Source organism: Chroicocephalus ridibundus, chromosome 7, assembly GCF_963924245.1.
Source record: "Chroicocephalus ridibundus chromosome 7, bChrRid1.1, whole genome shotgun sequence".
NCBI lineage: Eukaryota > Metazoa > Chordata > Aves > Charadriiformes > Laridae > Chroicocephalus > Chroicocephalus ridibundus.
The window spans coordinates 51,430,085-51,453,510 of NC_086290.1; the positions used below are offsets into that span (position 1 = coordinate 51,430,085).

The 23,426-nt window shown below is 57.7% G+C and overlaps 1 protein-coding gene across 1 annotated transcript; it reads right to left on the bottom strand.

Moving 5' to 3' along the window:
* Nucleotides 1-2,276: 2,276 nt before the first annotated feature.
* Nucleotides 2,277-16,328, bottom strand: DUSP14 (dual specificity phosphatase 14). Its single transcript, XM_063341796.1, has 3 exons — nucleotides 16,155-16,328; nucleotides 5,756-5,854; nucleotides 2,277-4,236 (listed from the first exon to the last, which is right to left on the bottom strand). Exon 3 carries the CDS (start codon nucleotides 4,116-4,118, stop codon nucleotides 3,522-3,524), a length of 597 nt encoding a protein of 198 aa, XP_063197866.1. The 5' UTR covers nucleotides 4,119-4,236; nucleotides 5,756-5,854; nucleotides 16,155-16,328; the 3' UTR covers nucleotides 2,277-3,521.
* Between the last annotated feature and the right edge of the window lie 7,098 nt (nucleotides 16,329-23,426).

A 23,426-nucleotide genomic window follows, 5' to 3' on the forward strand; every position in this document is an offset into this window, starting at 1 on the left:
CCAACCCGTGGAGTGGCTTGTTCCAGGCTGCAGCCAGAAACAAAAACGCTTCTTGCTTTTTCCTTTTCCTGCTTGTTGGTGCCCAAACGTTGTCCCCTCCGGCGGGAGGGAGCTCCGCGGGCACTGGCTCCTCCACAGGAATACACGGGCTGGGTGAAACCTTCCCCGGGCTCGGGAGAAGCCTTGAGAGGTTGGCCAAAAGTGCCATAAAGGTAATGAAGCTGCAGAAAGCGAAACCTTCTTTGTGGTGGGTACGTGAAAGACGTCTCACCCAATAACATAGACAATTCTGCAGGCGCTTAAGATATCGGCCATTTGGGAAAGCCTCTGGGGAGCAGGAGGAACGATCTTCCCCACAGATCCTGCTGGTGTGGTCCCAGCGATCCGGAGGTAAACTGGGGCTCTGGCTGTTCTTTGGTTTCCACAGATTTGAGGATGCATGAAAAACTGTGTTTTGAGGGGTGGGAAACCAGCCGCTTGTGTAAAGTATCTTCTCCTCGAATGCACTCCAGAGGATCTTTTGCAAAGAAATACCTACCAGTATTAATGCCATTGCGCTTCTCCATCATGTAATCTCTAATGGGTATTTCAGGTGAATTCTTTATTTCATAGTGCGCTTTATTAGGCAATTATATTTTTTTATGGGTCTAACTTCCCCTTTTGTTTAAGAGTTAGTCTTGATGCTTTCTTGGCTGAAAATTAGCAGCTTCCCCTCCCCTAGGGACTAGGGCAGTGTGCGTATAAAGTCTATATAATAATTCAAAGTGGAGAATTTTTTTACCTCCCGGTTTTTATATAGAAAATACCGTTAAATTATACATAGTCCATTTTCTAGGTAAAGTTTAATTTTGCAAGCAGGTTTCAGGTTTTAGTATTTTTTTTTTCCCCCTTTGAAATGTCATGCTTTCAGGATGTCTCCAGACTAATGATTAGTCTTTGTTTTTAATCTCTGGTTCCTTTTCTTACTTACCGTTTCCCCGGTTCAGTTTAACTCATGATAAAAATAGAGAGATGAGTAGAACGCTTTTTTTTTTTTTTTTTTTTTTTAAATGGACTGAGTCTCCTGCGTCTGTCTGTCTGTCACTGAAACCGGGACACCACCGCGAAACCTGAACCGCGCGCGGCCGATGGCAAAACTCACTTACACTTCAGTGGGCCAAAACTTCAACCCTGCTCGTCTGGAAAAGCAGGAGGAGACCTCGCTTTGCCAGCGTGGGGCCGCGCTCCGTACGCCTCGTGCTGGAGGACACCGAGATTGCTGCGTTGATATTGTTGGAAAAAATGGTGTTGAAGTATTGGGGTGGTTTTTGTGTGCAGTTTTGTCTCGGCGCGCGCCGGGTAACGGCTAAAAGCAGGGTTTGCAGGGAGAACGGGCTGTGTTGTGTGGACAGGAACCCTCTTTGGGGCTTTGGACGCCCTTGCGACTGCCTTCGCAGTAACTCGTTGCACAGGGGCATCTCCCTGCACAGGTCTGGCGTTAACGCCGTTTGAACCCAGGGCCGCCCTCCTGCCCTCCCTCTCCGCTCTCTCGGGCCCGCGTCCCACCAGGCCCCCGCAGCGAGTGGCCTTGGGCCCAGTTTAAAGCCTGTGAACTTCTCCAGCAGCCCTCGCTGACCTTGCCAGACCTCGGACCGGAGCCTAGAAATTACTGAGCACCGTTTCCTTCCCCCGGTGAGAAACTTTTAAGCAAGTGGCATTTGCCCAGTCTGGTGAAACGCTCGTCTCCAAGGTACATTTCAAACCGTCTTCTGGTCGGAGCTGATCAAAGCCTCCGTATCAAATTCACTCGGATCTACACTTTTATTCCAGCCAGGTCTGGTTTTACTCCTGACCCGAAGGAGGTTGAGGCCAGTTGTGGAGTTTCGTATCAGCAATAACAGCATTTCAGCCCTGGTGGCTTTTAGTGGGGGGAAACCAGAGACCTGTCTGCGCTGCAGCCGCCCCGCGCTGTGGTTCAGCTCGGAGAAAACCCTTCGCCGTGGCTAGTGGCCGTTAAAAGCACGGCTGTGCAGCCACGCCTTCAGAAGGTAAAAATTTTGAAATAGCCAGATGAATTGCCTGGCCTTTGCGATGAGGGCCAGGAATTTCAGGACGCCTGGCTGGACCGTATGAACCCATTAGCCGAGCAACAGGAACAGATCCCCGTATTTTTCTCAAGACTGAGGTCCAGATTTGTTTAGAGCCACGGCTCAGCATTACACCGTGTTCTCGCTGTTGTTTGAGCGACATTAGCACGGTTCTGCATAGGAAACCAACACATGTTCTTGTTTAATCTTTATTGATTTTTTTTTTTTTTTTTTTACAAGTATAGAATCTCATTTAAATCAGATAGCTATCTCGGCATCCAGCAATCTGCGTATTCCTCCTCCAGCGATGCCGCAGAGGACACAGATGTCTCTTCGAGGAAGGGACTTGCCTTGCTCTCCTGGGGGTCGGGTCACGCTCTCACGAAACCAGTCCCTTCCCGTCCGCCGGGAGGGAGCCACGTCCGGGAGGCAGCGGCTTCGCCACGGAAAGGCTTCTCCCACGTCTCGGCTTGGAATCGTTCTCGTCACGCACAGAACAAGGCAAAGCCTTCTCCGTAAAGCCATCCTTGTCCGGGAGGTCGAACAGATCGCCATTTTGCGCAGAATAATTCTAGAATGCAACATAACCTCGAGGACATAATGGAGTGAGTTAGAAATGGGCTAACCTCTCGCTTCTGTCTGGAGCCACATTTGGACAAGATCTCTGTTTACTTTCCACCCACGAAAAACACCAGCGTTTTTCAGTAGTGTAAGTGTATTCCAGAACTACTGCCCTGGCATGGAATGAATGAAAAAGGATCTTGTATTTATTTGATTTGAATAATTCAAATTTTATTTTGCTTGTGGCCGACACGGACTGACTTCACTCTTTTTTTTTCTTTTTTTTTTTTTTTTTTTTTTTTTGACTTTTAATACAGATTAAGAGCTGACTAAAGATCTCAAACACTATATACTGAGAGTCACTACGGATGTTAAATAAAACACCAGCACTAGCACCACAGCCCTGCACGCCTGCCTTCCTGGCTCTTGGAAAAACCCTCTGCCGTAGAGTAGGACCTCGCTCCCTCCGTGCTAGTGCCGCTCCCTAGCCACTACAGGATTTTGCAAGGAAGCAAACAAGCTATTAACGAAATATCCAGGCTACCGCATCACAAAGCGCACTTTGTTCATTAACTCTGCCAAATGCCTTTTAGGCCTTTCCTCATAGGATACTAATAAACTGACTAAAAAAGGGAGGGAGGCTTTATGAAAGGAACAAACTTATAAGGAGACCTCATTCTGCTAAATCAGAGAAATGCGGACGGGGGAATCCCTGTAGAGAGAAATGCTTTGAAGGGAATCGTTGGCCTTGCAGGTTAGTGAGGTGAGAATTAGTTGAGGTTCTGCTGTATGGTAAAGAACCAAAGTTGGCTGTAGAAGGAGAAGGGAATGTCTCCAGTCTGGTCGACTCAGCACAGCGCGTCCCTTCTGTTGTGCTTCCTGTCTGCAGTCACATTAAATTCCCCAGTAAGGCATCAGGGGTCTCCTCTCTCTCTCATAAACGTCTGGGATGATGCCATATGGTGTCTGTATCATTTTAACCGTCGTCTTCCCAAAGAGCTTCCTCTCGTAGTCTATCAGTTGCCTCCAGAAGCCCATGTTGGGGCGTATAACAGGGCGTCTCGATTTGACCCAGTTGTATGCCTCAAAGAGGGACACCTTGTGGTACTTCATCAGGTAGGCGATGCAGAGGGTGGCCGACCTGCTCACACCGGCGGCACAATGGACTAAGGTGGCCCCGTGCTTCCGCGCCACGCTGTTGATCTTGTCGGCGACGCTGTCGAAGTACAGGGAGATGGGGGCGTTGGGCATGTCAGCCAAAGGCACTTTCACGTATTCAAACTGGGGCCAGTTAAAATTGGGAATCTCGATGGTGGCGTTGATGATGCAGGTGATTCCCCGGGAGAGGAGCAGGTGCCGGTTGGAGGCGACGCTGCCCCGGCTCAAGTACAGCGAGGGGGTGATTTGGGCGATGCCCCCGAGGGCACTTTCGGAAAGCATTCGTGGAGCCATCAGAGTTCTCGGTAAGGAGTTGTGGCTTCTGGAGGTCATGGAGGATCTCGGCACTCACGCTTCCATTATGGGAAGGGATCCAACGAGATCTTCAGCCAAGAGAAGGATTGTCTGGCCTGGTGGTGCTAGGACAGCGAGAGCTTCCTCCGCTTAGTCACTGCAAAACACAAGCGATGCCACGTGAGTGGGGCAGCTGCCCGGTGAGACCACGTCTATGCAAGAGAACAGGAAAACCCAACTCGCCCTGCCGCGGCCTGGACAACCTCCTGCTGGCAAACCTCCGTGGGGTAAGGTGTTTCTGGATTTGCAGAAGTGCTTATTACCGTGGGGCCCCCAGGCACTGCCTGGACAGATATTAACTAAAAAATCTTCCAGCCTAATTAGCTCCAATTACTCGTCGAGGGTTTAAGCAGCCTACCTGTGGGCCTGGACAGCATTTCACCCGGATTAGCACGTGGAAGATTAGCTACGCCTTTTCCATGCTCAAAAGCAGCAACTTCCCAACTGGCCAGAGTCCAAAGGGATGGTGTGACACAGCTCACTGGGGCTGGCGGCAGATGCCAGCAATTCACATTACCCTGCTCTCTCCCCAGTGCCACCCTTCTCCTTTTTTAGGTATATGAAAGGCCCCGCCAAAGTACATAAACAGAGGAAAGTTGCTCATTAGAAAAGGCAGTGAGTCATGTCCATCCAGATCACTAATCGGCTCTCATCTAGGCTGGGGAAGTGTGGAAAGAGTGACCTGGTTATGTCAGAAGCTGAGAGCAAAACCGAAGCAGAGGCTGGGACAGGGGAGGCTCTTTTCCTGCTGCTTTAATGACTGACTAACGCTTTGGAGAAGGACGTGCTCCGCAAGGGCTTGGGTTCGCCTGCATGAGCCACGAGTCCCCAGCTGCCTCCGCTGTGGCCCCCAGGAAGGACCCACTTTTACTTCCCCTACTCCTTTAGGACTTCTCCAAAGCCAAGGGAGAAGCCGCAAGCAAGGGGACAAGCCCCAGACCGTTAATAATTTGCAAGTCCCTTTTAGCTGTGCCTTCTCCAGCCCAAGAGGGGCCGTGGAGGAGGCTCCTGCCAGCACGGTCTGGGGAGTCCCTGCCCTGCCCAGGGACGTCTGAGCCCACCAAAGCGTCACCGGGCTTTGCACGGAGGAGATCTGGGGGGGTGCTCAGCGCCTCAGCTGAGAGGGCGTCTGTCCCTCCAGCAGTTAACTCTGCGGGTCAGAGTCCTCAAAGGGCTGAGAGACCCCGACGGCGGCTTCCCCGGCCCTGACACGACAGTGCAGCCGTCTGTCTGCATCCTGCGCTCCGGGAAACACCGGCAAGTCTCAGCAGCGGCTGGTAATGCTGCCAGCGGATTTTTGGCATGGCTTTGCGGTATGGTAACTTAATGAGCATAACACGGTCTCCTCTGTGGCTTGTTCCCGGCTGGCAGCTACTTGAGCAGCTCCTGCAACCGTGGGCCCAAAGTGCCGGCGCTGCAAGAGTTCATGCCCCAACAAGACGACTTTTGCTGCAGCTGCAAGCGCTCGGCTTCCCCTGTGGACACCCCCACCGCGGTCACCCAGCTGGAGCAGCAATGAAAGGCACGGATTTTCAAAGGAATAAAGTCCTTTGAGCAGGGGAAATCCCTGCTCTCAAATAGCTGCTAGTGACAACGCGAAGGATTTGAGCACTTACACTTGGTAACAAACTGTCCTGCTCCAAATCACCGACCGGCACAGGGACCCCGCGGGCTGCTGAAGGTGGGACGTCTCATAGAGCGTGTCCGATGGTGTGCTGGGGAGAGAAGAGAGCACGGGGTTTATTGTCCCTTTGTGCTGGACCCAAACAGGACACCAGGTAGCCCCCTGTACTGAGGTATGTTGAAGCCCCCTGATTTAGGTGGTTGCCCAAGAAGTGGGAGGGAGGACCAGGGCTTCCCTGCCTGCTCCCCAGGGAGAGACAGAGGCCTCGCGAAGGCACTTGCTGCCGACAGCGTAATGTCACCAATTGCTGCCAACACAGCACTGAAAATCTCGGTAGGCCCAATGGAATCGGAGTGCGGTACAAAAGTCATGATTCAAAAAAAATAAAATAAGTGTAAGTAATTAATTTGCTCTAATGTCTCCTTTAGCATCCACAAAGATTCTTGCCTAGTCCCAGAGAGCTGGGGCAGGTCTGCGTTTCTTTTGATGGTGCCCAAAGCGCACTCCTGGGAGCCCCTGCTCCTGTGCTACCTGCTCCTGCTCCCCGAGGCACTGCTGGGACTACAGGGGTGACTGGGAATGGGCAGAGCTGGTGCCGTAACCCACGGCTTCCCACTGCGGGAAAGTGGTGGATGGGTGCAGCATCCACTTCTGCTACTTCTCCAGCCAGTCCAGAAATAACACAAGTCCCCAGAGTGCAGGTGAAGCAGCCGTCTGCTGGGAAATGCTGCTGGACCACAGGAGAGCAGAATAACACCTGCCCTGAAACCAGCTCTGAGCAAGGCAGACCCTCCCTGCTTCCATGCGGCTCATCCATCTCCGGGACAGGGCGTGCAGAGGGAAGGCTGCGGAAAGGACTCTGTTCCCCCATGAGTGGCCTTAAAATGATGAAGGAACCTGCACGCTGAGCTCCGGAGCGGGAGAAAATGGGCTGGCTTGGCTTCAGAGCTGGGGTTGGAGAAGGGAGAGCGGCTGCGGCTGGCGGGTCTCGGTGCTCCAGGCTGGCTGCTCGGCGCGACGGCGGGCCGGGGAGGTGTGCAGGGTGCTGCCAGCGCGGCCGTGGCACAGGGCTGCCGGGAGGCAGGGTGGGCCAGGAGGCTCTGGCAGGCGCTGGGGAGCTGAGAGAAGCCGGCCGGAGGCCAAACGACAAACCCAAATGGGATTTTTAACACCGCACCTCCCTTGAGGATGGCTGAGAAACGTTAGCGGAGGGCAACCTGCAACCGTGCTGGTTGGGACCAGCGGGTGCTGCTGCCACGGCACCCCGTCCCGCTTGCCTGCCAGGGGCCTGCTGGTGCCTCGGCACCCCTGGGAGCGGGGCAGCAGCATCCCCACATCGCTCCCACAGACCAGGGCACCCGAATCTGCGCCGGCGCGGCCCTGACGCGCTGCCTGGGGTTGAGCACCTCGCCTGCCCCACGTCCACGCTGCTGCACCTGGGCTCCGGCTGCTCCCTGGGGCGGGATGGGAAGGGCTTTGCTGCTTTCCATAAAGTGGTTCCTGTTTGCAGGCAGCAACTTATCCGGACATTTGCATGTGACAGGCTGGGCTCGCTCTGCAAACTCTGCCGCCGCCGGGCTGGCAGCAAACCGCCCGCGCACCGCATGCAGCCCATGCCCAACACGGCATCGCACAGCGGCCCAGACCGACGGGCCATCGGACCAGGGGCTACTTGCCCACAGTCTCGGGTTCCTGCTAAACACCACTTCCCTGGGGCTCCAAACGGCCGATGCCAGGCAGCGCTACCTCTGCTCGAAGCAGAACAGCTCTCATCCAGAAAGAGTTAACGTTTTGGAGAGGAGTTCATTATGTAAGCGAGAGATAAGGCTGCTGTGCTAGTCAGACCAAATCCCTGGTAGCCAAGGATGCTGCTGCCGGCCGCAGCGGAAGCAGATGCTGGGGAAAGGCACTAAGGGAGAGGGGCAGGTGCCAGCGTCCCTTCCCGCGTTTCACGGCTCTCGCAGCAGGAGCTGGCTGGGATGCCACCGACTGCGACATGCTGCCTCGGGCATGTGACAAAGCCTCGGTCCTCCTGCCCACACACACCAGGCTGAGCAGCTGCCGGCTTGCAGGGAGCCTGAGAATGAAAGGGCCTCGTCTGCCTGGGATGGCAGAGGCTGGGTGCGGCGCCTTTGGCTGACGATGAGGAGCCATCACCAGGCCAGCAGGCGTGAGCCTTTCTCTCTCCCGATAGCCGCTCCTTCTCCTAACCCTCCTGCCTGGCCCCAGCCAGCTTCAGACAAAGGCTCGCCTGAAGTCTGCTGTTTCGCTCCCGCGAAACTCCATTTGCCTTTCTTAACACACCCGATTTATCCTGCCGTGTCCCCGCTGTAATCCAACACTGTCGCTCTTCACGCAGGACTCCCCGTCATTGTGCTGGGGCAGAGAGAGAGGCAAAGAGTGAAAAGCCTCTTCCCAGCTGTTGCTGCATGCAAATAAAAGAGAAAAATAGCTGAAGATCAAACGAGGCAGGGACAGAGGCCAGCCCTGGCTGTGCCACCTGCGGTACCCATGAAGGACAGTGGCAGAATGGGCCAGCGCAGTGGCCAGCAGGCTCCTGGCATGGGCAGGGGAGAGGTGCTGGCTGCGGGTCCAGCTCTGCCCCATCCAGCCACAGCACAGATGGGGAGGGCTGCACCGAGACAGTCAGTTTGCACCATCTCATGTGAAAAAAAACCTGTTTCTCCTCCTTTTTCTTCTTGGGATGAGTGTCTGTGTGGTCACACAAGCCTGAAGTCAGTGTCCCCAGGGTGTCTCAGCTGGCTTGTCATGGCTGTAACCCTGTGAAGAGGGCGATGGGAGGTGGCGGGGGCTCACAAACCGAGGGGTTTTGGATGTGGCTGTGGGTTCCTGCAAAGGGCTGACATTCCCAGAGGGTTCTGTGTGGTCCTGCTGGCAAAGACTGGCTGGTGGTGGGCCAGGAGCAACCAGGTGTTCCTGCTACCACATCCTCATTCGCTGAGCTGACTCCAATTAATGGATTAATTAATCTTGTAACAGCCCTGATCCACGGCAAGCCCCTTTCCAGGCTCTGCCTTGGTCTTCCCCATGCCCAGAGACCAGCTGCGGCCACGTGCTCACGCTGCTGGGGAGGGCTAGGGACCCTGGGGTGGCAGGGGGGCCCTGGGGTCCCTGGCCCTGGTGACACAGGGGCAGGACCGGCACAGTCGCCTCCCTCCCCGGCAGATTGGTGGGTTCTGCCATTTCTCTCATCTGCATAATAAGGGGTGGGGGAAGCAAGTGGGTAATTACAGCCTGGAGATGAGTCTGGTCTTCAAAGCCTCCAGGTGCTCTCCACACAGCTCCCGGCCAGCACCTTCCTTGGGTGCAGGTTTATGGGGAGGGGAGCACTTCTCCAGCACCCACTGTGGCCAGGACCTCGTCCCGCAGACCCGCTGCTCCCAGCCGTGCTGCTCAGGTAAGTCTGGCCGGCTCGTATCGGGTGCTGCGCGTGTTTCTGCTGTACCTCGAGGCTAAGCTGCATGGTTCATCTCTAGTTGGGTCTGCCGGGAGACGGGCACAGGCGCTTTGCCCATGGTAGCTGTTCCCATGAAAGCTGGTGGTGTGTGCCTTGGCAGGGCGGACCAGTTTGGTACCAGTATCCCACCTGGGCTGGATTTCCTGGCATCAGAGTGGCTCCTCTCCAGGCAAGAGGGTTTCCAAAGCAATGCAACAATACCAACGTAATGGTTTGTGTATGGGGTGCTCCAGTCCCTCGGAAAGGTTGCTGCTGGCAATGCTTATGGCTCTGTTCTTCCAAATCTTGCAATAGCTGGAGTTTGTTTCTTTTGCTTTCGTTCCCGGGAAGACAGTCCTGCTAACAAAGGCTGAAATTCCCACAGGAAAGCATTCCTGGTTCCTAGACCTCCTGAGAAAGGCTTGAAAACACCTCTGAAAGCTCAAAAGACAGGCGAACAGGCAGCTGTTAGTTAAATACACTGTGATCTCCAGGACAGGAGGGGAGAGCCTTGCTTGTCAGTCTCTAGACAATGAGTTGGCAAGTCTGAGCTTCTGGTTTGTTATTCTGGTGCTGTTGGGTAATTTTTCTTTGATTTTTGGGAGAGTTTTTTGGATTTTCTCTTTTTAAGTGCTCCTCTGGCTTGAGAACAGAGGCTGTGACTTGTTCCTGAGGGACTTGAGTAAGACTTTGCGGATGGTGTTGGACGGTATGTCAGTAACGTGGCAACGTAGCTGGTACCTGGCAGAGGTGAGAGCATCTCCCAGGCCCTTCTGCCCCTGGACCACATGAAATTCCGGAGCTGCCTGACTCAGTAGCCAGCTCACCGGGTAGGGAGGGATGGCTGGTCCTGCTCTGGTGCTGTTGCTGCTCATGGGGTGCCCCTGGCTTTCTGGTGGCTGTTCTGCTCCCCCTGCCCCAAGGCTGACAGGAGGGCTGTGGCTGAGCAGGGCATCCCCGGGGGGGGTGTGCAGGGCAGGGTTCGAGAGATAATCGGCAAATTTAGTGTGTGGGAAGGACCAGGTGAGTCGCGGGCCCTGCTCCACTGATAGAGCAAAGGCACCAAAGCCGCTGGTTTTATCCCCAGAGCATTATCTGGGATTCGAAGCAGGTTTGTGGGTTGGGTATGTGAAATGTCAGTACTGAAGCAAGCCTTCTCCCCCTTCCCGGGAGAGGAAAAGTTATTCATTTTGGAGATGACAAATGATCTCTAATGCTGCAGTAAAGAGAAGAGTCAATATTGCAGGCGCTGAATGAACGAGCCTGCTCAGGGCTCTTCCTAGCCAGGCTGAACAGCAAATTGCTTCAGAAATGGTCTTGGAGAACAGCATTTAAAATAAATTTCAGCAGAGAGCGCAAACTGCAGCCGTTCTCAGGGTCAGGTCTTGCCTGTGCCGAGTCCATGGGAGTCTGAAGCGGGCTGGAGGCTGGGCAGACCTGGCTCTCCCGGGCGTCACAGCCATGACTGCAGCTCACTGCTTGTTCTGCTGGGGTCTTTGCTCTCCTACCTCTGGCTGTCGTGGATGTGCTCCTGAAGCTGTTACAGACTCCTCTCAGGTGCGTGGTTCAGAGCCATCAGCACATCCTCGTGATGGAAGGGATGGGCAGTTCGGTTTTGGAGTGGAAAGGAAGGAAGGGGAAGCAGGAGGAGACAGTGGGATGATTTGGGCTATGACAGAGGATGCCTCAACTGAACCCTGATTGATTCCTTGCAGCCTGTGTTACCCTCCCAGGTGAGCACAGTATGGAAGCTGTCAGATGTTAAATCAAGATAATAATCTGTCTGCCCAAAGCTCTGAGCAGGCCTGGCTGCTCGTACAGCACCCGGCACAACTGGGTCTCCCGCACTTGCAGGAGCGCACCGGTAACTCCCCCAAGGTTTCGTGGTGTGTTTCAGGCACGGCTCCCCCTGACACAAGAAACTGGCAGGGTACGGCTGCAACAGGCCCCAGGCTTATCCTCGCTTAACGACCCCAGATCAAACACGTTTGGTCCATGAGCACAAAGTCTTGTTTCCCCTGGCGCGGCACTGCCTCCTCCACACACTTGTGATTTGGGCTGCTCCCATGACCCGAGCCAGCTCTCTAGGCTGCAGGGCTGACGAACCCTAATTAGCCTGTCCCAGCCTGCTGTGATGCTGCCTTTGGAGGGGTGACAGCAGATGCTCCTGCGTCACAGCTCACGGGCACCGATGGCGTGCCTGGTGCTCTGGGCAGGCCTGGGTTGGCTCGGGTACGGCCAGGACGTTGCCAGCCTCACCCAGCTGCCTCCCGCAGCCCAGCAGCAGCATCCTCACCCTTGCAGCCGGTCTCTGCGCAGTTGCAGGCACGTCATGTCGTGCCACCGAGCCTTGGTCTGCGACCAGGCTGCTGAGGTTAATACACTGCGCAAACTTACGAGGGGTTAACGAGCAATTGCAAAATGCATGTTCCACGGGTAGCATCGCAAGCGCTTACAGACCATCAGGGCATGCCTTAGTTTGTAAATCAGCCCAATGGGCCCAGCTGATGAGCTCCTACTCGTCTAGCAGTGCTCTGCCAGCCCCTCCTCACTCTGTGAGCCAAAGACTGTGATTCTCCCAGCACCAAAGGAGCAGAAAAAATGGGCGGTGACGTTTTTGGAAGGATCCCCCCCTGAGGATGCTACTTGGCCCATCGGCCAGGATCCCTGGCCGCCTGCATGCCTCTCCCAGGCAGGGGGAGGCAGCTCCGGACTCTTGATGCACGCTGCCACTATTTCCTCAGCGAGGCAGCAGAGCCTGCCCACGGGTGCGTTACACGCTCCCTGCCAGGCAGCCACCCCCTCCTCGCCGCTGTGGAGCGGGAACAGTCAGGGCTGCTGCTCCTCCGCTTGACAGCTGGATTCTGCCAGCTGCGAGCAAAACCTCTCGCCACGGGGAGAGCTGCCGGCCGGCATGCCGGGACGGAGCGAGACGGGGCACGGGTGCAACCGAGAGCACGCTGGTGTTTATAAACTCCATGACACAGCCTCCCTGCTCTAGGGACAAGCTTCCCTCGGCAACCAGCAAGAGGATTTTATGCAAGAAAAACAAACCATCTTTCTTTTTAAAGCAGTGTCTGTTATTTCGGAGCCACTGCCTCCTGGCTGGCTCTAGCATGCCGTGCTCTGCGTGGCAGTCACCTGGGGAGAGCGGCAGGGGCACAGGGCTCACCCCACTACACGCCAGCAGTGCGGCCGTCTGTGCCTTACTTAAAAACCCTGCTCGGGTGTGTGAAACACTCTTTTAAACACCCAAAATTAAGCCTTGAGAAGGCATAAATGGGATCCTACAGTTGTGTGCAGTGTCAGTTCTGTAAGTCAGCTGAAAACCAAGGGCTGTTTTTGAGCCCCAAGTGGAGATATCATCTGTTCTGAAGCGCTACGGCTTATTTCGGTGCCAGCTGATGGCATCTGGATTGCAGGTGGAGTTTAGAAAAATCTCCCCTGCTCACTGTGTGTGAGTGCGCATGTGGAGAGGAGCCGGGGCGGGCTGGGGGAGCAGACCCACGCCTGGTTCCAACTCCCGGGGTGCTGCAAGATGGAGCCTTATTTTTCCTGGGGACGTGCCCTGCGCAGGCACAGCTGACAGGAGGGACACAATCTCTTCCTTATTAGCTGAGCAAAACACAGGGACCTGGTGTGTTTGCTCGTGTGTGACCCTGCTGGGACCAGCTCAGCTGGCACCGCAGGGCTCTCCCAGGTGGGTGCCGCTGGGGGTTGTGCCTCTTTGCTGGTGTGGCACCAGCTCTGGCTCTGTCCCCTCCCTGCCAGCCCACCTCAAAACCCATAAAATTGAAGGCAGCTGCAAATTCACTGCAACGTGCCCTGGAAACCATCCGGTGCTTCCACGCTGGCGCTCACCCGGACCTTTTCCAGGGGTGCTGCCAACTGGTGCATGCTCTGAATGCTTCCCCGGGAGGGGTCTCAAAGCCTGGCACCCCCCTGGTAAACCTGACCATGAGGAACCCCCTACAGGCAGGGGCTGCCCACGATTTCCAAGGCCAGGCAGCGGTTCGGCATGGGGCAGTAAAAGCAGAAGGGAGAGCAGCAAGAAAGCAGGATGGGAATGGGCTGGTCGGTGGAGCCCGGCCACCGCAGCTGTAAGGAATGAGGTCACCTTCTGAGCACATCGATGGGGTTGCTTAGGGTAACAGGAAGGGAGGCCAATTTTAATCAATTAGTTGGAAATCAAGTTTATGTGCAGGAGCAAATGCTTCCTGTGTAAACAGCGCGGGGCCAGCGCCCCTCGCCTCCCAGTAGCTCTGCTCGAGGCTTGGTGAGACTGTATTTCGCTCAGCAGAAGGTACACCCGGCAAATTTGAGTTTCCTTTGTGAACCAGGACTCGCTGCTGCTCAGCCTCCCCCCAAGGGGAAGGGACCGGCCGCCACCCTCTGCGCTGCGGGGTGGGACGCTGACAGAGGGGGAAATTAATTCTCATCAGCCCAGGTACCCCAACCCGCCTGGTGCGGGGTGCAGGGCTGGAGCAAGCACAGCGGCACCTGTTGAGCCTTCCTGCTGGGAAACTAAAACCTGCCTGATTAGTATTATTTCTATTATTTTTATTTTTTTTTTTAAAAGTGGGGGGGAGTAGCTGTGTGAGACCAGCCCACGAGCTGTAGCGCTGGCACTAGGGAGTGCTCTGCAGGCACCGCTGCTGGGGCAGCCACCCCCAGCCCTGCGAAGGTGCCCAAGGAAGGGTGGGAAGTGCGTCTGCCTATCAGTTCAAGGCTTTATTTGCAAGCAGTCGGGAAGCCGGGGCTGATGTTCAGGGACTTTGTGGCTATTTCCAAATGCCAGGGCCCTATCTGCTAGATAAAATTTCTGTTTGCATTATGGTTGCTCAGCGTGTCTTTTTGGAAGCGATAAATCAGCGTGTGTGTGGCGAGGCTTATATGTACCTAGAGAGGAAAAGGGCTGGGAGAAGCTCCCGTACCTGGTTTGAGGCATGACCCCCACCTTCCAGGGAAAACCACCCTGGAAGGAAGGTCCCGCAGTGGTGGCAGGAAGCCTGGAAGGCTTCTCCGCTGTGCTGGTGAACAGCCTTGAGTAGACAGCTCTGCTGGGGCCAGTGTGTGGTGAGCAGGAGCAAAGCTGCTCCTGGTCCTCGCTGCCTTGCCCAGATGCCTTTTCCGCTCTCCTCATTCCTGACTTCTGCCTGGGCACCCAGATGTGCCACGTGGCCGGTTCCCTGGGACAAAGCTGGTACCGACTCTAAGAACAGATCTGTCTGAGACCTTCTTGTGTAGGCTTCTGCATTTCTTTCCTCCCTCCCGTAATGTCTGATTTAGACAGAAGATTTTCCCCCACACCCTGTACGCTTCTAGCACTAGAGCAGTGTGAGCTCTGCCTTTCCAGCTCTGAGATTCCAGCTGGGATCAGGTATTGAATTAAGCCATGCAAATTTCAATATTGCCCTGACCAACAAGGAAGCGGTGATAGAGCCCGGAGCAGACCCTGCAGAGCAGCGAGGGCTGGGATGAAATCCCTGGGGTTTCACCTTTGTTTCTGGAGGAAGGACTGGATGTGCGTGCCCCTGTCCAGGACCCGGCAAGCCCTCGGGGGCAGGAAGGACAGGCAGAGCTGCACATTCACACCTCCTAGGCATAAATCGATTAAAACCTGCTGCATTACTGCTCCCCTCCTGACGTTCACCAGGGTTGTGTTAGCCAAGCCATGGCAGCAGATCTCTGCCGGTGGGAACTGGCAGACGCCCTCCGAACTGGGGACTCTTGTTTTTTCATTTCTTGGGAACTGGAGTGCCACAGAGCCTGCCACCGGGAACACAGCACCCACCACGGTGGTCGGAGAGGCCCAGGGGGAGGAATGTGCTCCCTGCCAGGGCAGGGACAGCTGATCCGGTGTATCATAAGGGAAAACACTGTTTTGCCAGAGCTAATCCGTCCACCATTCCTGTGGCAGTGGCATTAGGGATAAACTGAACTTGCAACATGATATTAGGACATCTGTCAATACTCAGAGCTTCAGAATAAAAGACTCATTTGCTGCCCAGTCGAACAGGTTATAATCCTTCCCAATCTCCCTACAGCCAAATGCCACTCATTGATTACTAGTGTTGCTCAAAGCAGCTACTCCGGCGCTGAGTCAAGGGCCGCGCACGCAACCGGTTTGGTTTTGGGGACAGCCGGCTGGCCGGCCGCAGGCACGCGCCAGGGTTTGCCGGCACCAGGGTGCCCTGCGAGCCGGGGGGATGTGGCTGTCACCCCGGGGGGGCAGCAGCCGGGGGTCGGCGCTGGGCTCTGGCAACACCCTGTGGGCTGAGGCTGGTGTCAAGGCAGGGGAAACCCCCGACCTCCGCGCTGGGCTATTGGGGTGCGGGTCTCCAACAACTTCTCCCCCCCCGCCCCCCGCCAGCCGGGCTCATTCGGGGCTTCACCCCCCGCCAGCAGGGTGTTTTTGCCTCCTCCAGTTCTTTCGGGCACCTTCGGGCACAGCCGCCCCGCCGTCCCAGCACCGCCTCGGGACTGCCCTGACCCCGGCAATGACCGTGGCTGGACCGGGGACGGGGCTGAACCGTCTCCCCCACCCCGCTCCGGTGGGGCATCTCCCCGCAGCGCTGTACGGCCGGCCCTGAGGCCGCGATGAGGGGCACCGGCGGGGGGGTGAGGCCGGTAGTCAGTCAGTCGGTCCGTCCGTCCGTGTCCACCCCCCCCCCCCCCCCGCCCCCGGTAGAGCCGGGGCTGCGCTGCCTGCCGGGGCGGGCGGGCTCCCCACAGCCAGCTGTACAGAACGCAGACCCAGCCTCACAGCGGCGGGGGGAGCCGGCGGCCCGGCCGGAGCAGCCCCGGCTCCCGCTCCGCTCCTCGCCCACCGCCTCCCTCCCTCCCTCCCTGAGGCCCGGCCGGGCGCCTCTCCCGGGGCCCGGCCCTGCTGCCCGCCCCCCCCCACCCCGCTCGGGCCCGGCCCCGCTCTTACCATGGCTCCTCGGCGGCTCCGCGCTGGGTGGCGGGCGGGCGGCGGGGCAGGACTTTTATCGGGCGGCCGCCGGGCTCCGTCTGTGGGGCTGCCACCTGACCGCGGCGCTGCCGGGGCCGCCCTCCGCCCGCCGAGCGGCGGTTACCAGGCTACGGCGGGGCCCGGCCCGCCCGGCGCTGCCCGCGGGCGGAGGCAGCTGGCGCCCGGCCCAGCCTTAAAGGCGCCGCCGCCCCAGGGGGGGACGGGGACGGGGCTCCGTGTCCCGCGGCTGGGGGGGGTGCGGCAGCACTGCCCGCGGCCTCTCGCCGGGGTCCCCGGGGGGATATGGCAGTGTGTGGGGGCATGTGCGGGTCCCTGGGGGGACATGACGGGAGCCCTGGGGACATAGGGCACCGTGTGGGGACATGTGGGGGTCCCTGGGGGGACATGATGGGAGCCCTGGGGGGATATGACACTGTGTGGGGACATGTGTGGGTCCCTGTGGGGATACGACAGTGTGTAGGGACACAGTGGGGATCCTTGGGGGTACATGACGGGGGCCCTGTGGGGATGGAGACAAGTGGGCGTCTCTGGGAGGACATGGTGGGGTCCCTGTGGGGATATGACAGTGTGTGGGGACAAGTGGGGGTCCCTGGGAGGATGTGGTGGGGTCCTTGTGGGGACAAGGATGTATCGGAGGCCATGAAGGGATGTAGGGGGGGGCCCCTCTGGGGATGTGAGAGGGTCCCTGGGGGGATGTGACAGTCTCTGGGGACATGGTGGGGGTCCCTGTGGGGATGGGGATGTGTCAGAGGCCATGAAGGGACATGAGAGGGTCCCTGGGGGACATGGTGGAGTCCCTGTGGGGCGGGGGACAAGTAGGGGCCCCTGGGGGGATATGATGGGAGCCCTGTGGGGAAGCAGATGCGTCAGTCAATGAAGGCAGAGCCCCTCTGGGGACATGACAGCGTGTGGGGATGTGGCCAGGTCCATGAAGGGATATGGTGGGGTGACTGTTAGGGATGGGACACGTCATGTCCCCATGGGGACCCTGCCAGAGTGTGTGGGGACAAGGCAGGTACCATGCGGGGAGGGGGACAGCCCTAGGAGAGGGAGCTGAGCTGGTTTTTGTGGACTGGGACATCCCTGTGCTGGGAATCCAGGGGCAGGAAGGAGGGTGGCCCCGGGGGCCCTTGCTCCCATGGCTCCCCATGGTGCCATGCTGGGGGCCAGGGTGGGCTGGGGTCCCCATGGAGGGACAGCGCGGGCAGGGGGATCCACATGGCAAAGGGGAGAGTTTGGCTTCGGCCGGGAAGTGTCGGGCTAAGGTGGAAGGGTCTGCTCCCACCCACCTCACCACCATGGCGGGGATGGGACAAGGCTGCCTGGCACAGGGCAGGGGAGGAGGAGGAGGAGGAGGAGGAGGGCAGCCTCCACGTTAACCCCCCAGCTGCTGGAGTGAAGCGTTGCCATCTCAGCCCGCTTTTGTTTGCTTTCTGGTTTTGTTGTCGCATGTTCGGACCAAAATAGCAAAAATCCCTAATAGGATGCTTCCCCTACCCCGAGCCCTCTGGCTGGTATCTCACTTGGGCAGGTTTCGTGACTCAGCAGCCCAGATGGAGCCGTCCCTCACAGCCCTCAGCACCAAAGCTGTTTATTGCTCCAGAGGCTGTTTTTCCAAGAGCCTCGCTGCTTTATAACAGCCAGCGCTCTTCCTTAAAACCCTGCCTCTCCAGCGCAGGCTCTCGTCACACTCAGCGCGGAGGTGGGTGAGGAACAAAAATAGACAAATTAAGAAAACCTCAAAAGGCCAAAAACCGAAAATGTAAGGATTTCGGCTCTGCAAGCTCAAGGTTTGCTTTGCCTCCGTGTTGCATCAGCTCTGCTCGTGTGCTGCTGCCTTCCTCGGAGCTGCACCGTGGCAGGGGCAGAGACGAACCCCCGGGTGATCTCAGATCTAAGGAGAAGCCAAGAGAGGGGCTGAACCTCCGGGGGTGTCTCCCCGGGAGCTGGGGGCTCAGAGCCCCGGCAGTGCAAGCCTGGGGTGGTGGCCACGGGCAGCGTAGGGAAGGATGAGGACAGGTTTCATGGTGGCAGCCTCAGCAACATGTGGGGTTCTCCCCACAGGCATCCAAACCCCTCATTTCCCCCCTATTTGACTGTCATTGAATGAGAAATACTCTTGCACAGCCCTTGCTGCTCATCACGGACGGTTCTTAACTACTCGCACAACTGCGCACGGATGTTTTTAATGCTGGTGTAACTTGTGCTTTTAACCTTCAACCATGCCGGGAGCTTTGTGTGTTTTTAGCATGGGTTAGAGGATGCAAAGAGGGGAAACTTGGGAGGCCTTTGACCCAAGGACGCAGCAAATGCAGTGGGTACCGGAGCTAAAAGGAAGTGTCAGCTCCTCCCCGCGCTCAGCCCCGGCAAAGGGTTCTCTTGTGGGTTCTGGGAGCCAGAGCGGGGAAGGGGGAGCCGGGGGTGCTCGGCGGGCGCTGCTGGGAGGCTGGTGTCCTCCACACGCAACCCCCCCCAGCAAAGAGCCATTTCGGCCAGCAGGGGTGCGCAGAGGGGCAGGTGGGACACAGAGGGTTTGCTCTTGGGCGCAGGGGAGGTGTCGGCGGCGAGTGCTTTCTTGGATGCTGGCTCACCCCCTGCCCTGGCATGGAGGGGACAGCGGTGCCTCCTTGGGACCCCCTGTCCTGGTGCAGGGGGACAGCGGTGCCCCCGGGGGACGCCCTGCCCCAGGAGGGAAGCCCGCGCTCCCATCATACGCTGCCCAGGTTACACAGGGCAGCAGCAGCTCTCCTGTAAGGCAGACATCACGTTTGGGCAGGTTTCCCCCCATTCCCATAGGAACCTGTGCATCTTTTGGAAGAGATACGAAGACCATGTTGGGGAAAAGATGGTCAAAGTGGGACCAGACCGGCTCGGTTCTGTCCCACGGTGCCTTTGGGGGCAATGGCTTCAGAGGGGCTCAAACCCACCTCGCAGCAGCCCAGCCTGGCGAATACGCCCCAGCTGTGACGCAGCAGTGCCCAGCGTGCTGTGTTGGGGTGAGCGGGGTGAGCGCGGCAAGGTGCAGTCCTGGGCACATTCCCGAAGGGTGCGTCTGGCCCGCAGTCCATTAGCTGGTCATTAGGGCTATTAGCTTAATCACCGGGGTGTTTTCCTGCCACGCTCTGTGATCAGCGCGTGATCGGCAGCCGCGGGGTCACGCCGGCTGAGTGGGGAGCAGATGGCTGTTACCGCACGGCCGTGGCACGCCTGTGCAGGGACTCGCGCCATCCATCCATCCATCCTCTCCAGTTTCCATGGCTACGCCAGAGTTTACTCTTCCCCGCCTTCGGCCGCCTGCACGGGCATGATGCAAAAAAAGGTCCCTTCGTGATGCAAAAAGACCAGGAACATGGGACCTCCTGGTCTTTGGTAGCACCGATCCCATCCCGGGGGGTTCAACCACAGAGCAACAGGCACTGACCGTCCTGCAGCACCCGCGTCCCAGCGGAACGGCACCCTTACAGCATTTGGGGGAGCTGCGGTGTAGGTTTGGGGGGCAGCAGGGACCTGGGGGAGGCAGCGAGCGACCTCCTGGGGATAAACCCAGCTGCGGAGCCATCGGCCGCCTCTCGTCAGATGCGAGGTGACAGGGCAGAGCAGAGATCCCTGAGCGGGCGCTCAGGCTGTGGCATGTTAATGGGGGAAAACAAAACCCGAGCTTTAGGTCACCACCTGCGATTTAAGTGGCCAAATGTGGGTCACTGGAGGCCTCCCTGGGGAGGCAGGGGGATGTCACAACACGGCAGGCAGGAGCTTTGTTTGCTTTCCAGTGTCACGGGGAGCAGAGGGGGGAGCGCATCCCAACCCACGGGCCGAGTCCCCCTGCACTGGGGCAGATTTGGGCTTCGGGGCTCCCGAGGCGCAGTCGGCCATGAGGGTGCGTGACTCCAAATCCACGGGGTGCTCTGATTCACGGGGTCGGTGGGTGAAGTGGGAAGTGTTTCTGTAGCCCAGGTGTGTTGTGTTTGGCTGTGGGGAGCCACGCATGCCAGAGACTTAGTCACAACCAGGGCCATCCTCGTTCCTCGCCCCGGCATCCCGGGCATCCCTGATGGCTCCCAGTTGCCCAGCTGGGCTCCCTGGGCTGTGTGGAGGATGGCATCGTCCCCCAGGGACAGTCTTCCCTCTGCTATAGGTGACTGTGGGCTCTGTAGGGTCACGGGAAGCAGCTCTATGTATGTTTGCTGCACTGAAGGGTCCCCTCGTTGCGTTGAGATGGTGCGTTGGGCAGGGACCCCGTGGTAGGTGCTGCGTTGTGGCAGAGGGGTGCCAGGGTGCTGTTTGGTCTCGGGAGGGTTGGGTGAGCTTCATCCGGGAGCTTGCCCGCTGACTCACGGGGCTGTGCGACCACGCGAGGCAGAGCCGCGGCGTGCGTGCCTCCAGCCGGGCTGGCGGGTGATGCTCCGTGTCTTTCCCCAACCCCGCGCCCCAGGGACAGGCTCCGTGGCCAGGCAGGGAAGCGAGGGCTGATGGGCTGACGTGGCCTGGCAGCTCAGCCTCCCCAGAGGCGCTCGCTGCTCCTTGCACCTCTCCCACCGTGGCTCCCCTCGCCCCATCCCAGCCCGCACATCGCTGCCTGCCTCCTGGGCAGCTGAGCTGGGGTCTCTGCCCCATCCCTGGAGGGGTTCAAGGCCAGGTTGGACGGGGCTTTGAGCAACCTGGGCTGGTGGGAGGTGTCCCTGCCCAGGGCAGGGGGTTGGAACTAGGTGATCTTTAAGGTCCCTTCCAACTCTAACCATTCCATGACTCTCTGACCTCAGACACCTCCTGTAAGGCCAGCCTGCAGCGTGCTCCGGCAGAGCCTGCCCCACCAGCACTGCACGGGGGTGCTCCAAGCTTGCGTCCCCATCGCATTTAATGGGAAGGGTTAGAGAGTGCCGGCACCTGCAGATGCTGGTTCATGAAACCTTGATTTTTCAGACAGGCTTTGCAAAAGACATGAGATGTTAGTGATTTTTTTCACTCTGAGGGTGGTGAGCCCCTGACCCAGGTTGCCCAGAGAAGCTGTGGCTGCCCCGTCCCTGGAGGGGTTCAAGGCCAGGTTGGATGGGGCTTGGAGCAACCTGGGCTGGTGGGAGGTGTCCCTGCCCAGGGCAGGGGGTGGCACTGCATGGGCTTTAAGGTCCCTTCCAACCCAAACCAGTCTATGATTGTACGGAAATCTCAAGGGATGCCAGGTTACTTTCTTTGGTGCAAAAGGTGATCCTTGTTTGGCGGGGAGCCTGTGGTGGAGCAGGCATTGCCTAACAGCTCCCGCACCATGGAGGCCCCAAACGCTGGGCACCCTGCGTGCTCCGAGCTTGTTCTTGACCCCTTCCCTGGGTTTCTCATGCTCTTTCCTACTCCATCGTTGCCCCCTAGGTTCCCACGTGGTCCTGACCCGGTGCTGACGCATGGCTGGGATGGGGGATCTGGCCCATGGTTCCCTGTGGAAGCACGTTCGGCTCCGTGGGGAGCAGCCAGGTGGGACGGGGGGCTGCAGGCATTTGTGTGCGTGAGGCTGCCGGTGGGTTCGCCGCCTGGCACCTCCGTCAGCTCCAGATGAAGGGTGGGTGCTTTCCTTGTGCCACCACGCGCACTCTCTCCGCACTCACTAATAAATCCGTGATGGCTGTTCCCGGAAGGCTGCGGAACCAGTTTTTTGGAAGAGGAGAGGAGATCGCTATGGGACATGGCCGAGTGGTTTGGATTTTTCCCTTTTTGGTGTCGCACCAGCCAGGAGGGCGGCTCTGGTATTTCTTTAACCGCGGCCGAAAAGCTGCTGTTCCAGCGTGGTGGTGTTTGTCTCCAAAAGGAGGTGGTTTAGGTTTCACCGGCCCCACCTGACGGGAATTCGAGCAGGCATTAAAACTAGGGCTTCTTGTGCCTTCGTTATCGGCGCTATCTGCCGGGCTGCGGCGGTGTGGGGAGCGGGGGAGCCCGGTGCCGGGGGCGGCGCAGGCCCCCGGGATCTGCTCCAGGCAGCCCCCACCGCCCCCGGCTGAGTCACCAACGGGGCCGAGTGCGTCTGCTGCTGGTGTGACGGCAGCTGTGAGACCCAAAAAAAACCCCGGCACCGATGCTTTTAATGACAGGCGAATAACACGGCCCCAAAGAAGATTCATACCGCGCATACCTCATGCGAGGGCTATTAGTGGTGACTAAGAGGGTGCTGGGATGGAGCAGCGACAGCCTCCCCGCGCTGCCTGAGCCCTGGCGTAATTAATTCTGCAGGTACCTGTATCGGCACATTAACCCAAACTGGCCGTCTTCCTGCCTGTCCCCAGCCTTGTTCCATATTTAATCTTTCATGTTCACCTGAGTCTCTAATTAAGCCAACTGCAATCCTTCGCTGAGAGCCCGCAGTGTACTAACGAGGTCTGGCGTTCCCGGAGCGCTGGGCATGCGAGACCTGCACAGCAGCCCGCCAAAAACAACCCCCGGGCTGACTTTTTTTTCCCTTTGTTTTTTCTTTCTCTTTTTATTTTTCTCTCTCTTCTTTTTTTTTTTTTTTTTTTTTTTTCCTTTTCCCCGCCCTGAACCATCATTGGTCCCAAAGCAGGGTCTGAAGCGAGGGCCCGTTAGCACAAAAGTTCTCAAAAATGGTGTGTGGGGGGGATGGTCTCTTTTTTTTTTTTTTTTTTTTTTAATCCCCATTTTTTTACAGCAAAGTCATGACCGGTTAGTTTGAGGTCTCTGAAAAGCGCTTTTATGGGGTTTCCTTTCACTGGCAGCAGCTGCCTGGGTGAGGCAGAGCAGCACAGAAATCCCATGTGCTGCTTCCCGAGCATCAGCCGGAGGAGCCGGCCTGTGTCGGGGCAGCAGCAGCCGCTGTCCTGCCCCCGGCGTCCCGCCTGGCTGCCTTCCTGTGACAGCATCCCCGTTAAAAATAAAACCACACGCCAAGGCAGTGAATGGGGTTCTGATTTCCCTGGGTTGCTGCGCGGGTCTGGGTGATGGGGAGAGATGCACGTTGTAAATAGAACAGCATATCCATGGCAACCCCAACTTTTCATTATTGTTAATTACTTGCACAGTGCCAGAGTCGCGCATGGCGCTTCCTGGTGCGGATAAAGATAGATTTCCCCCCCTTTCAAAGCCTCTCCAAATGACAGCCAGCTCTTGGGAGGCTGGAGCTGGCTCTGGCAGGCAGCGACGGAGACATTTTGTGAGGAGTCGGAGAAGAGCCGGGATTTAAAGGAGGAGGGACCGGAGTAGCAGAGAGGCAGCCAGGAGCTCGGGGCTGGCTTT

Excerpts from the sequence above, each read along its gene's own strand:
- DUSP14 (XM_063341796.1), bottom strand. The coding sequence starts at position 4,118 with ATGACCTCCAGAAGCCACAACTCCTTACCGAGAACTCTGATGGCTCCA.